The sequence below is a fragment of the Lathamus discolor genome, chromosome 10, assembly GCF_037157495.1.
Source record: "Lathamus discolor isolate bLatDis1 chromosome 10, bLatDis1.hap1, whole genome shotgun sequence".
In the NCBI taxonomy this organism is placed as follows: Eukaryota; Metazoa; Chordata; class Aves; order Psittaciformes; family Psittacidae; genus Lathamus; species Lathamus discolor.
The window spans coordinates 5,897,750-5,912,271 of record NC_088893.1 but is presented as its reverse complement, the minus strand read 5'-3'; the positions used below and the strand labels follow the sequence as shown (position 1 = coordinate 5,912,271).

The 14,522-nt window shown below is 45.6% G+C and overlaps 2 protein-coding genes across 3 annotated transcripts in view; one reads left to right on the top strand and one right to left on the bottom strand.

Annotated features, from left to right (window-relative positions):
* The window catches only part of HSPA9 (heat shock protein family A (Hsp70) member 9), a 330,220-nt gene that overhangs the window by 93,811 nt on the left and 221,887 nt on the right, over nt 1-14,522 (top strand). The window lies entirely within an intron of this gene.
* CTNNA1 (catenin alpha 1) overlaps nt 1-14,522 on the bottom strand; it is a 122,459-nt gene that overhangs the window by 42,359 nt on the left and 65,578 nt on the right. For both annotated transcript variants that reach the window (XM_065690217.1, XM_065690216.1), the window contains exons 8-9: nt 9,887-9,967; nt 8,953-9,105 (exon numbers count right to left, since the gene is read on the bottom strand). In XM_065690217.1, coding sequence (XP_065546289.1) covers nt 8,953-9,105; nt 9,887-9,967 — 234 coding nt within the window. The remainder of the gene's footprint in view (nt 1-8,952; nt 9,106-9,886; nt 9,968-14,522) is intronic.

The window sequence follows — 14,522 nt, the reverse complement described above, 5'->3', positions numbered from 1 at the left end:
GGAACTATTCCTTCCACAGACAAACAAGTGAAAGCCATAAAATGTTGTTAAGCATAGAACACATTAGTTACACGAGTCGATCTGAGCTACCATGACAGAAATCCCACTGCCGGTATGTAATGTAGATCTCATCTTAAAAGCTAAACCTTTGAAAATGAATCCTCATCTTAGATGCTTCTTAGCAACAAACACATTTTTCTTTCAAATAAAGTGTTTCTAGCAGTGATATCTGGGCAGTGCCTGAAGAATTATCTTATGCAAAACAGCATTTATGTTTATCAAAGTGGAAATGAAGACAGGCTGAGAGAGCTGGGCTGGGTCAGCCTGGGGAAGAGAAGACTCCTTAAGGGGAGACCTTAGAGCAGCTCCACTGCCTAAAGGGGCTATAGGAAACCTGGAGAGGGGCTTTGGACAGGGACCTGTAGGGACACGCCAAGGGGAATGGCTTTAACCTGCCAGAGGGGAGACTGAGATGAACTCTTAGGCAGAAGGCCTTCCGGGTGCTGAGGCGCTGGCACAGGGTGCCCAGAGAAGCTGTGGCTGCCCCATCCCTGGCAGTGCTCAAGGCCAGGTTGGACACAGGGGCTTGGAGCAAGCTGCTCCAGTGGAAGGGGTCCCTGCCCATGGCAGGGGTTGGAGGTGGATGAGCTTTAAGGTCCCTTCCAACACAAACCAGTCTGGGATTCTATGAAATCATAGTTTTTTCCCATCTGAATTTGCTTATCACTCAGAGCATACTGCATTATGATCTTAATAAAGGATTCCAACTTGGTGCCTATTATTAGCTGTTTAAAGCAGGTTTTGGTGATTCAGACAACTGTTCATGGCAAGTTTAACAGTAATTATAAGTACATCATGCTCTTGAAGAAGGCAGCAAAATATTAAAGGAATGAGCTCTACACAGACTTCAGGCAACTCCTCAATGACACTACATGACTAATATTCCAATATTACTAATGACTGAGATGATGAAAATCCAGACATACATTGAGGCTTTTAGTTACATATCAAGAACTAAAACATTTATGCTGCATCTGTAAAAGCTGTACGCAAAAAGCTACTTAAAAATACTGTCTGAATTCAGACTCAAATATCTGGACAATAAAATGGGCCAGGACTCTATTGCTTTCTACCTCTGAACACATCATGTCGACAAAACCTAGACTCAGCTGTGCTTATACTTCATAGAATCCCAGCCTGGTTTGGGTTGGAAGGGACCTTAGAGCTCTTCCAGCTCCAACCCCTGCCTTGGGCAGGGACACCTTCCACCTTGGAGCATGCTGCTCCAAGCCCCATTCAACCTGGCCTTGACACTGCCAGGGGTGGGGCAGCCACAGCTTCTCTATCCTCTTACAGATTTCCCCTTTCCCAAGTGCTTCTATCTGTTTCCAAAGGAAAAATGAACACAGTAAATTCAGGGCTGTGTGTAGAGAGGCAAAAGGGCATTAACATAGCTTTCCAACCCTACCCTCATTCACCTCCAGCTTCTACACCCTTCACATCTCCCTTGGCTCAAGTGTTCAAAGACCAACCCCCACACTCTCAAAAATGACCGGATATAATGACTGTTCCTACGGAAGGGGTATAGTAGAAATGCCTCTCCTTCACATAGCAGTTGCTAACAGGGATGATTTTCAGACAGAATGTCTCCAAACACCCCAGCTGCTGCCCAGGTATGTGAGCGTAGAAACTCGGCTTCAGTCACTTCATCTCTCTGATTTTCAGTTTCACTGTCAGATTATTGATTACCTTGCTCCTCCCATGTCTACTTACAATGATGACTGGCCTCAATAAATAACCTTACAAAACAAAAGTTACCCAGTTAAAAGGTTGCCTTTTCATTTAGAATGGTTTTGGCTGGAAGAGAACTTAAGAGATTACCTAGTTCCTTATGTACAATGTATTATTTCTGGACATCCAGTTTTGCTGGAAAATGGAAGAACTTTTTTTCTGCTGAGGCTTTCCAACTTTACTGATTATGAATGTAAGGGAAGCATGTTCTACAAGAGGAATTTAATTTACTTAAGAATTAGTTGACTAATTAAATGAACTTACAAGTAAAGCACATCGGTACTTGAAGACTGTCAGACTTCAGAGGTCACATTAGAGCTATACCGGCCATTTACTGAGGATGTTTGTTTTAAATTGCTGTCAAGGTTATCTACAAATTACAGAAAACGTGCTTTTGGAAGAGATGCTTTGCTGTCCAGCTTAAAATGGGAAATAAGTCTGGAGCTGGACTAACCCTGCTTCTCCAGACCACAGCACAAACACATTTCCTCTATAATACACAATTACCTTGAACAGAAAATTTCTACTCCTGGGGGTGTTGGTTGTTGAGAAGCTCCCCATGACCCGGCTTGAGCCCAGAACTCCCCCATGCACTGGGCTGCACCCCCAGAGCGTGAGCAGCAGCTCAGGGAGGGGAGCCTGCCCCTCTGCTGTGCTCTGGGGAGACCCCCCTGCAGTCCTGACCCAGCTCTGGGGCAGCAGCACAAGAGGGACGTGGAGCTGTTGGAGCGAGGCCACAGGAGGCCACGGAGATGCTGTGAGGGCTGGAGCAGCTCTGCTCTGGAGCCAGGCTGAGAGAGCTGGGCTGGGGCAGCCTGGACAAGAGAAGGCTCCTGAAGGGGAGACCTTAGAGCAGCTCCAGTGCCTAAAGGGGCTGCAGGAAACCTGGAGAGGGGCTTGGGACAAGGGCCTGTAGGGACAGGCAAAGGGGAATGGCTTGAACCTGCCCGAGGGGAGACTGAGATGAGCCCTTAGGCAGAAGCTCTTCCCTGTGAGGGTGCTGAGGCACTGGCACAGGGTGCCCAGAGAAGCTGTGGCTGCCCCATCCCTGGCAGTGTTCAAGGCCAGGTTGGACACAGTGGTTGGACCAAGTTGCTCTAGTGGAAGGTGTCCTTGCCTGTGGCAGGGGCTGGAACTGGATGAGATTTAAGGTCCCTTCCAGCCCAAACCAGTCTGGGTTTTTCTGATTCTATGCAGTAAAAGACAAACTTGAGTTTTCAGATTTTCTCCCCTGTGCATCAGCTTACTGAAGAGGAAAACCAGGTGCTCAGACACTACTTTGCCAACTGATAATGACCCCCACCTGGAAAATGATGAGTTTTGAGAGATAAATAAACCCAAAGTTCAGAAAAACATTCCAAGTCAATATTTGATTTGGGTGTCAAGACCTATGCGTGCCTGCAGTTCTTCTCCCAAGAGACATCATCCCTGCCTTTTAGCACTGATACACACCTTTGCTGGCAAGCATGAAGGAAGAATACTTACAGCATGAACCAAGCCAGTCCCCTCGCACGTCTGAAGATGCTGGTTATATAAACTCGTATAAAAGTGTATAAAACCTTCGGAAATCAGGTGGCCAATAGACACAAAGGATAATCATGTGAGACCAGGTTTATTGCTGGATCTGTTGGATATTTCCATTCTATGCTTCATTTTTAATACATGTCTCAGAGGCACAAAAACTAAGTGCATCCCTTTATCGCAAAGGTAACTAGCTATGCTCCAGCTAAGCTCTCTCACAAAGGGAGGACAGGCAAGCCCCAGTTCTTCAAACCCCTCTCTGTGCCTCATGCCCAAAAGCTGGCTTTTATTTTAAACCCAAGCTTTGCTTCACCCACTTCAGATTTTTTAAAAGCCTCTCACATACAAAAACCTGCTAAGGCTCTCTGAAGAATATACAGGCTGCAAGTATGGGCAAGTCAGGAGAAATCGCAGTACAATCATTGTGAACGTGTAAGGCTCTGGGCTTTTGGAGAGTGGTATTTTTAGACTGAGGTCTGAAGAATTACCCTAGGACATCAGGCTAGACAGGCAGGGCAACAGAAGGGGAAAATGTCAGTGCGAGAGGCTACAGATAGCTTATGGAGCTGCAAGTGCCCAAATGTGATTCTTTCCGAGCAAATAAATTTGCAGTCTGCATCTGTTCATGGGTTTTCACTGAAAATGAGAAAATCATCCCTCCATATGCAAGATTCAGCCCAGTGCATAAAAAAAGGCACAGAGCAGTCTTTTCAGAGAAATTAAAGCAACTGGGAAAAAACATAAATGGATGCTTACGAAGCATCACAGAGAGGTGAGCTGGTCTGAGCAAAGTTTCTATGAGAAAGACACTCAGAAATGACATTTGAGAGAAACACTGGAGCCAGGGCTGCTGGGTTGCAGAGTCAGATCAGATTCTTTACTGGTTTTAAGGAATGACAAACTCTCCTTTTCCAAAAGATTCCTCAGCAAGCAAGCAGCTACTTGCCGATTTTAACCTGGACTCTGTCCTTACCTGCCTCTGAGCTACCACATTTCTTCAGGTCTGAAAAACTTTTCCATTACAACTACCCAGTATAAACCTGTGACAAACTGGCAACCTAATTTTTACTTTTCTAAAGCATTCAATAATGGAGCAAAAGCTTCTTCTTAACATTGATGGCTTTTGCACTTCCCTGTTCAGAGAACAGCCAGGAGTGTCACGCAGGACTGGTACAAAGGGAACTGGTGCACAAGCACACATCAAAGACTGGGACGAACAAAAAGCCCATGTGGGGCTAACTGACATCAATAGAAATGAGCATCAAGCTGCAGGAGAGCCTGGTTGCTTCTAGGGAGGAACATTAACGGAAGAAGGCCACGGTGAAGCTGTCTTTGCTCAGGAGCAATGTTACAGGTTGGAAAGCTATGGTAAAAACCATGGGAATGCAAGGCAGTACTTTAAATCCGTAATTTAGGAAGACTTTCAGAGTTCACAAGTGAACTGAACTTTTTCTTACACTGGTTCCCGAAATGCTGCCTCATCTGTTACTCTTGTGCGCTGCATTTGAATTGGCTTCTCAATATCCTAAAATAAGATTCATAGAATCATGGAATCCCAGACTGGTTTGGGTTGGAAGGGGCCTTGAAACTCATGCAGTTCCAACCCCCTGCCTGAGGCAGGGACACCTTCCACTAACTAGACAGTTAGTACAGAGCAATTGTGAAAGCTATCTTTTAAACAGATTATTGAACTGAGTCAAGTCTGACTTTACAATTTTCCCATTACCCAGTTTCCAAAAGGCAGTAGAAGGGGGTTAATATTTTACTGTGTCAGGACAAGTAAGATGGCAGCCCTCTGGGACTTGGCTTTGGCATAGTTTCTCCAGAAGATCCAGACCCAGGATGCAAGTCAGATTTCTGTGGTTATTGCACTTTCGGCCAAATTTGGCTGTCCAGACTTCAGGAAGCACAAAGCAGACAGTGCCCTGCTGCCAAGATGTGAATGTTTCACAATAAAATTACCTAAATCATGTGCTTGCATCACTTTATAGCCACTTGGAGGGCCTGTAAACACCTCTGCACTGCAGGAGCAAGAACCCCCTGTGCTAACCCAGGGCAGAACCAGCACTGCCACTCATCCTGTCCAGCCAAAACCTGCAACAGCTCAGTATGAAAAATAAACTAGATCTATATCTCACAGTCCATTCTAGTGGCTGGTTGGCCCAGGGAAGCAGCACTGGCTCCTCCAGGTCACAGGCCAAAGGGGTATTAAATCCAAGGTGTTAAACCTCTCACTATTTCAAATGAGGATTTTCCAAGTTACCCAGCACAGAGCAAGTCTCTTGGTGTGCATTTCTTCCCATCACTTTGCATTAAAGGACACGTTCTCTTCTACATCTAAATCAGAGGAGCCTGTCAATCACAGCCTGATACACAACACAGCTCCATTCTGCACCACAGCTGTTTTGTCACATTTGATGTCTTCAGTCACTCAGCAGCATTTCTGAGGGTAGTTACGATAAACTCCCTAGCACACTTATCTTCCACTGAAACAGGTAGAAGCAATCACTTCTCATCTCACCAAATGGAACATCTTCTGTTCTGCTCTTACACAATCCTTTATTGTTTCTGCAGATACCTGTAGTCAAGTTTTCTGCCCAAGAGCAGAATCATATGGGAACTTGCAAACATCCTTCTCCATTCTGGCAGACACACTGAGACATTGTAAATGTAACCCAGCCCAACCTGTCTTCCTTCACAGTAAATCTGACATTGCATACAACTCCACAGTGGCTCTCTATCCCCTCGAGACAAGGGCTCTGCAGGAGTACTATTCCCCTTCTGTCAAAGCTAAGTGTATATATTAATCCATCTGCATTCATGGAAGAGGTTTATAACCCATCTAGATCATGCTATTCTATAGCTATAGTTACATTTTAGACAGCAAAAGCAATAAGCAAGCCTTCAAGAAGTTGTTGCAGCAGCGTATCATTTTAGCTGAACCTTTTGATGTCAGTCAGAAATACTGTTGAATGCAGACTTTCAGGGGAATAGTCCCTCTTGAAAGACAAGACTGCTTGGCTGAATAGAGGTTCTGTAAAACTCATTTGCAGCGTGGCATTTCGCACACAAGGTAAGGTCATTCAAAGCCACTCATACACCGGTGAGGACAGCCACCTGCTGCTTGTCAGCCAGCACACGTGTTCCGAAGCAGCAGGGAGGAAGGGCTCCCTCGCAAGGGAGGCAGAGCAGCTCACAGACACAACAGTGCAATTACTCTTGTGGAATTATGCTGATAAACTCCATGTGGACACCACACGTCCAGTGAAGAAGTGGCAGAAGTACAGCAGAACAGTCACCGCTACTGCTATCCCAGACAATTTCTCCTGTAAAAGCCCTAAAAATAATTTTCTAGATAAATTAGGCTTGCAAGAGGAAGAAGGGAGGCCTACACAAAACCTGGAGAGGGGCTTTGGACAAAGGCCTGTAGGGACAGGACAGGGGGAATGGCTTTAACCTGCCAGAGGGGAGACTGAGATGAGCTCTGAGGCAGAAGCTCTTCCCTGTGAGGGTGCTGAGGCGCTGGCACAGGGGGCCCAGAGAAGCTGTGGCTGCCCCATCCCTGGCAGTGCTCAAGGCCAGGTTGGACACAGGGGCTTGGAGCAAGCTGCTCCAGTGGAAGGTGACCCTGCCCGTGGCAGGGTTTGGAGCTGGATGAGCTTTAAGGTCCCTTCCAACACAAACCAGTCTGGGATTCTGTGATGATATGATTTAGACAAAACTTCAGAGTTTAGACAAAACTTCAAATGCTTCAGAGCATTCCCACCACTGCATGTGGATACTGTATCCTGCTTCCAGGGGCACAGTAGCACTGTCTGATGCCTGCTGTTTGGTCCATCAACATTAGTTACTTAAAATTTAGAATAAAATAACTTTGTAACTACATGAAGATGGCATTTACACTGAAATTCAGCAGGGCAAAAGTGAAGAACAAAGAATTACAGCTTTTCACTGCTTAGATAGAGACTCTCGAGGAGCTGGACTAGATGCACCACAGACTATGGGGCACAGTTGCTCACCACACTCAGAGCCCCTACAGCTTTAAAAGAAGTAGAAAAATATAAAACCATAGAATGGTTTGGGTTGGAAGGGACCTGCAAAGCTCATCCAGTTCCAACCCCCCTGCAGAGAGCAGGGACATCTTCAACTAGATCTGGTTGCCCAGTACCACATCCAGCCTGGCCTGGAATGTTTCCAGGCATGGTGCATCCACCACCTCTCTGGGCAACCTGTGCCAGGGTTTTACCACCATCGTAAAAAATGTCTTCTTCACATCCAGCCTCAATCTCCCCTCTTTTACTTTAAAACCAAAACCCTCATCCTATCTCACCAGGCCCTGCTGAAGACTCTCCCCATCTTTTCTTATAGGCCCCCTTTAAGCACTGAAAGGCAGCAATCACTTCCCCCTGGAGCTTTCTCTTCTCCAGGCTGAACAACCCCAACTCTCTCAGCCTTTCCTCACACGAGAGGCGTTTCAGCCCTTGCAGCTTTTTTGTGGCCCTGCTCTGGATCCTCTCCAACAGGTCCATGTCTTTCCTGTACAGAGGACTCCAGAGCTGGATGCAGTACTACTGAGCAAGATTCAGAAGCTACTCTTACTGATGTTCAGTGAGTCTTATCCTTGAGTAACTGAAATCTTTCAAGTTGTGATGAGCCCAGGGACACGCGGACTCAATTATCGGACTGAGTGATACTAAGAGAGCAAAGCTACATCAACCAGGACCTTCCTGCTTCCAGGCAGCGGCAGAGGTGAAGCTCCCAAGCTGGCTGATGCCTCAAAGCACACCGAAGCGCTCACGAGGAGGTTTGAAGTTTATTCCTAGTGGCATGTTTCTTCAACAATACCTGCAGATGTTTGTTCCTTGCCATTTGGCATCAACAAGCACAAAGCTCTCACGCGAAAACAATGGCAAGAGGACAAGGTAAGCAAGATGTATCCATGAACACTGCGTGTGAACTTACAGTGCTCTTTGTAAATGCACTACCTGTTGGAAAAGTACCTTTAATAGTAGCAATAAAAGTACTAATGACCTTCAAAGCATTTCAGTTAAGGCAGATTGGGTCCCATTTAAGCTGGTCTTCCTACCGCTTAGCTTTAGTCTGCGGTAGCAGCAGCCTGAGAGCCCTTTGGGTCTGATTAGAAAAAGGTGGCAGGGATCAGTTTTGTTGTTGTTATTGCAAGTTTTGTGTTTGTTGTTTGCTCTTTACACACACACAAACAGGTTTTCCTTCTAAAAGTCTTCACAAAAAAGGCCTGTTTACATTCAGTGGTATTTCACTGAAGAGACAAAAGCCCCAGGCTTCAAGCGAGGGGTCAAACTGCACAGCAGGACAGTCATGCCATCGTCTCCCTTTCTCCACACCACCATCTTCAGTTAACAAATTAAGGTAACAGCATAATATACACTGTATTCAAGCCTACAACAATACGGGTTATGCAATATTAGCTGCTGCTTTTTTGTAAGCTTAAATTTTAATTATTTAAACATTAAATTGTCTTTAAATTCATTAAAATAAACTTTAAAAGGCAAATTTATTACAGAAGTTGCTATTTGTTTCACCAGAATTGACAAATAAGCTTTGCTTAGTCTTGCCTTAATTCAACTACTGATAATTCCATTTTCGGTTGTTCCATCTTACCTCAATCAATTTGTTGGCATGTTCACGGAAAACCTGGGCGTATTCTTTCACTTCTTTTTCGTTCCCATTCTTGGCAGCTTCAATCAATACTAAAAGTGGAACGTTTGTTTCCAGAAAAGAGTCTGATACATGGTCCATAACAGCTTTGCGGAGCTAAAATAAATGTAAAAGAATGAGTTATTTTCCCTTTTACTGTATTAATATGTAAAGCTCAAAAGTACTTTTGTCGCTGATCCTTTTCTCCTTTGTGTGACCAAAGCTTTCCCTGCCCTAAGTCTTGTCTATACACTTTTTGCTTCAATTTAAATTAAATCTCCTTAAAAAAATGGATTAGTTATGTAAGTGCAAGTCACCAGTTTGGCCACAAATATTGATTTCGCAGCTCATATTGGCTTTGTCTGAGTAAATTTGCTGCTTTCCCTCAGCTGATTAAACAACATGCTGCTTTAAATTTGCTATTTTTCTACTAGAATAAAAACAGTTTTCAACAAACTTGATCCATACTCACATTTACTTGAAAAGGGGAATCTTGCTTTAAAAAAACAAACGAACAATAGATGGATGTTACATAAATACAGTCCTCAAAGAAAATAGGCTCTCTGAGATGAATGCCATCAGAATTATAAACCACACTCGATCATGTTCAAACTCCATAAAATGAGAGATGGTTTGGATGGGGTTTTAAGTCTCTCCTGCCAGAAGGATGATTAAGAATCCAACATCTTTATTACACGTTAACAGGGGATTACATTTCCACCCCATGCTACCCAGTGAACCAGGCACTAGAAACTTCTAGCTTTTAATTCACTAAATACAAGTAGGCAAGTCCACAGCCCGCTAGAAACAAATCAACAGAGAACACACTTCCAAGAGGGCAAACAAGCAGAAACACACTAGTTTGTCTCAAGAAGCATCAATTTTATATACTAATCACCTGTCTACGCAAGTCTCGGGTCTTTTTGGTCATTTTATCAATCGCGGAGTTCAATGCATCGCTTCTTTCTTTGCGTCCAGCCTGGAAAACAAGAGACAAATAGGTTAACAGTGTCTCAAAATAAAACCAGTATTATTCAATACCTGTCAGCTTCTTTATTCTTTAAGTGATTGTGCACACTAGAAGTAACATCTCCCCCTCCCAGTACCTCACTCTCTTCTTGCCTGGGTTGGGCAGCTCAGTAACATCTGACATCCTGAGATTCTACCATTAACACTCTTTTCCTTCAGAAGAAAAGGATGGCTTTGTAAATCACAGAATCCCAGACTGGTTTGGGCTGAAGGGACCTTAAAGCTTAAACCCTGCCACGGGCAGGGACCCCTTCCACTAGAGCAGCTTGCTCCAAGCCCCTGTGTCCAACCTGGCCTTGAACACTGCCAGGGATGGGGCAGCCACAGCTTCTCTGGGCACCCTGTGCCAGCGCCTCAGCACCCTCACAGGGAAGAGCTTCTGCCTAAGAGCTCATCTCAGTCTCCCCTCGGGCAGGTTAAAGCCATTCCCCCTGTCCTGTCCCTACAGGCCCTTGGCCAAAGTTGTTCTCCAGATGTCTTTTTCTTTCTAATAGCTGAAGACCATATTCGACTTCCAAGTTTCAGATCTCTTTTCTGCCCGCTCTGTCAGCATCCCCTTAGCTGGCACTGCATCCAGCCTGGAGGAGCCCTGCTTCAACCCTCATCTTGTACAACCTCAGCTGCTGAGATCCCCACGGACAGTGGGTTGCACACAAACCTCTTGCATGCTGCCTCCAACCTGCAGGCACAAGCACCATGCGTGCACAGGGCTGCACATACAATGCAACAGTGCTCTCTCACACCTCCATACCCTGCTGTCACAGGAGGCTACTCTTGAGCAGGCAGTCAAAAGCCAAAAATCAATTATCTTAAAGGTAAAATCCTTATAAAACACTTGTCAGGTATGATATCCAACATCTCCAGCCAGTACGCAGGCCCACCTGCTGAGGGATGGAGTTTGCCAAGGTTCAATACAGCAAGTTTCACATTGTTAAAGAGAGGGCAAGGGGCCATGAAGCAGTAGCAGCTTCTCTCTTTTTAAGCAGACACCGGGATCAAAAATACCCTTATTTGTATCAAACCAGGCACGTTAGATAAAACAATGGTGGTGGTCTGGTTTTGCTGGGAGTTTTCTGTATTATACAGCTGATATTACAGTTTTGAAACACATTTTATGCAACCACAATCCAATTTCTGAAGTTCTAAGCCACGATCAATATAATTATCCTGTTGAGAAGAAAAACCATTTAGCAGCACTAAAGCAAGGGTATGCCAGTTATCAATTGTCCCAGCGACAGCCTGGTGTGAAATACCTGGATGAGCAGCCTTGAATCTAAACCATGGAATCCACTCTACAGCAGGAATAAAAATTAAACAGAATTGGGGGGAAATCAGGATTCTGTAATGTCATTTTAGTTTAATGAATTATGGAAGATTTGCCACCATCCCTGATCAAGTAATTTGATTCTCATCACAAAAGGTAACTGAAAAGTGACTGAAATAAAGACCAGGAGCTTGTTCTGACAACGCCACCGCCTTCAGCAGAGCTGGCACAAGCCTGTTCTTCATTCCACATTCAAAAATCAAAGCTGAAATCCCTAAATAAGGCGAAGGTTAATGCTGCTTATACACTGAACGGTTTGCTGCGCCCATGCTTGGTGGATACGAAGACAAAACACAGGTTGGAAGCCCTGCTCAGCCTGCATTGAATGTGCCCACCGTGTCCCACACCGCAGCTCTGGGCACTGCCTGCACCCCGAGGTGGGACCAGGCTTCTCCCACAAAAACCTGCCAGCAGGAGCTGGACCACCTAAAAGCCTGCTGCAAGACACAAGCCTGCAATCACAGCTGCTTGCCTCAGTAATGCTTTCACACCAGTTTACCCACTGCAATGCGACCACTCTACCGAACCCACGGCACCCTGCTGTGCACGTTTGTTTGTTTTTCCAGGAATATCTTTGGATCCAGGAGATATACTCATCCATTATGCAGAAAGCTGAACACTCAACTGTTCCAGGAAGTGCCATTTTACTTCTCCCTGGGGGCCCCTATGTTACCACTTTAACATGAGGCAGGAGCATGCTTGTGAAGCGCATCCACCCATCACTTCTGCTTTGCCATCCCTGGCTTCACCATCCAGAACAGCCCCAGTACACAAGGACCAGATACTTTTGGATGAGAAAACCACCAAGAAATGGCTTCCACTAATGGACACTGAGTACACAAACCCAGACCACAGCCAGTCCTATGTGAAAAGCACATAATGCACCCATTACAGCCTAAGCAGCACCAATTTCATTCTGTTGATCTGTTCCTATTAAGCCACACCACATATCAGCACAGAGAGAGCTGCATAATCTAAACCCATTAGATTTTAGCAAGGCAGCTTCAGGTTATTTCCACCTTGTTGGCATTCAGAGATTTTAGTACAGCAGCTCGTCAAATGTAGTAACAGAATTTCTTTCTGAAGGTTGCAACATAAAAGGCCCTGCTAAGTCAGCTGTGGTGATTTAACAATTTAGCACAAATAACGCTGCTCCTTCGTTAGGGAGTGGGATACAACAGCACAAACACGATGGATGCCCACACTGCTGTCCTACAGAGACCCTGTCATCATTAACATCTTCAAATCATCACAGGCAATTTGAACCTGTCCTGGAGACAAGGACATGAAGTTGTCCACCTGAAGTTTCTTGACCTTTTCTGCATCAAATGAAACATAAAACATAAAACTGTACGACCAAATACAACCTGTCAGGTACAAGTGGAGGCAGCCAGTGGGACAGTGGATGCTGGAGCACACGAACACCTGCACAGCCTGCGGCTGCATGAACCCTCCAGGGAACAAGACCATTCTTGACCACAACAGTCACTTCATCCAGGCTCCCACACACCCCATGAGTTTCACCCAGTGTTCCACCCTACAGCTCAACAACTCCTGTTTGAGCTGGTGTCTCTCCCTCCGGCAATAAATCATGTTTTAAAGGCTCCACGTGACAGTTTACCATCTCTGGGTAATTTGTTCCAGTAGCCAATTTCCCTTACCATTAAAAACAGGTCTTTGTCACTAGTCTAAACTTCTACTAAGAAGTAGTAGCCAGACTGGTTTGTGTTGGAAAGGACCTCAAAGCTCATCCAGTTCCAACCCCTGCCACGGGCAAGGACACCTTCCACTGGAGCAGCTTGCTCCAAGCCCCTGTGTCCAACCTGGCCTTGAACACTGCCAGGGATGGGGCAGCCACAGCTTCTCTGGGCACCCTGTGCCAGCGCCTCAGCACCCTCACAGGGAAGAGCTTCTGCCTAAGAGCCCATCTCAGTCTCCCCTCGGGCAGGTTAAAGCCATTCCCCTTGGCGGGTCCCTACAGGCCCTTGTCCCAAGCCCCTCTCCAGGTTTCCTGCAGCCCCTTCAGGCACTGGAGCTGCTCTAAGGTCTCCCCTTAAGGAGCCTTCTCTTCTCCAGGCTGACCCAGCCCAGCTCTCTCAGCTTGTCAGAGAACCCAACTAACAACCTGGCAGCACAACACATCCCAGCTATCAGCTTCTCTTATCCACAGGATTAGGGGGACTCACAATAGGAGAGCCTGAACATTCAGATTACTAACAGGATTTTTAGATATCCAGCACCAAACTCTGTGAGGAAACCACAAGCTCTGCAGTCAGAAAGCAGCTAACAGATTCCACAGATTTAACAGGATCATGTTGAACATCAGTCATTTTGCAGTATGATGCCACAGCTCTGTCCAGTATCACAGATAATAAAGTTAGCTACAGTGCAAATTTACTTTAAGTTAAATTAAATCAGATCTTTATCAAAGAGGCCTGAATTGATGTTAAAAACTGCTTGTTTCCCCCACCCCTCTGCAATCTCTGCTCTTCCACCACCATTGCTACCTGCTTGGAAAGCAACACAAGCAGTCACTGCCGCATCCCTGCCGCTCCAGCTCATGCCGCTATCCCCACTGGGGTTCATTATAATGTTTTAAAGCAAAGAAAGGGGATTTGTATAGAGGGAGGCAGTGGAATCACCATCCCTGTCACAAAGCATTCCCTCTATAGGCCTCCCATCAGAATTCAAACAAACAAAAAATGGAACCAAGTTTTTCCTACAGCTACTGATGTTAAAATCTAAGACCAGCTGATTTATAAAGGTAGCAGAGTATGGTGCTGGCAGTGCATGAATGCTGCCAGGATCAGCAGCGCATGTATTACAATGAGTTATTCACAAAGCCATGTTTTTAGAGGTAAGTAACAAACCCTGTCATTGTTAACCTCCATGGTTCACCACCAGTTTAGGTTAAGCTAAAAGCAGAGAGAGAAATAGTGATTCCTGCCCTGCACCACCCCTGCAGAGCCCTGCATCCCTCCTCCACAAATCAGCACCCAGATGTGAGCCAGATGTGCCACCACTGTGTGACTGAGCACTACTTTGCCCTGCCTGCCACCCACCATGCCATTACCTAAATAAGATGGCTTGAAGGGAGGTTTCTGCTTCAGGTAATCTGCAAATTCCTTGTCTCTGGAGCTGTCTGTACAACAGCCTGCATCGTGGCCAATGATGGTGATTT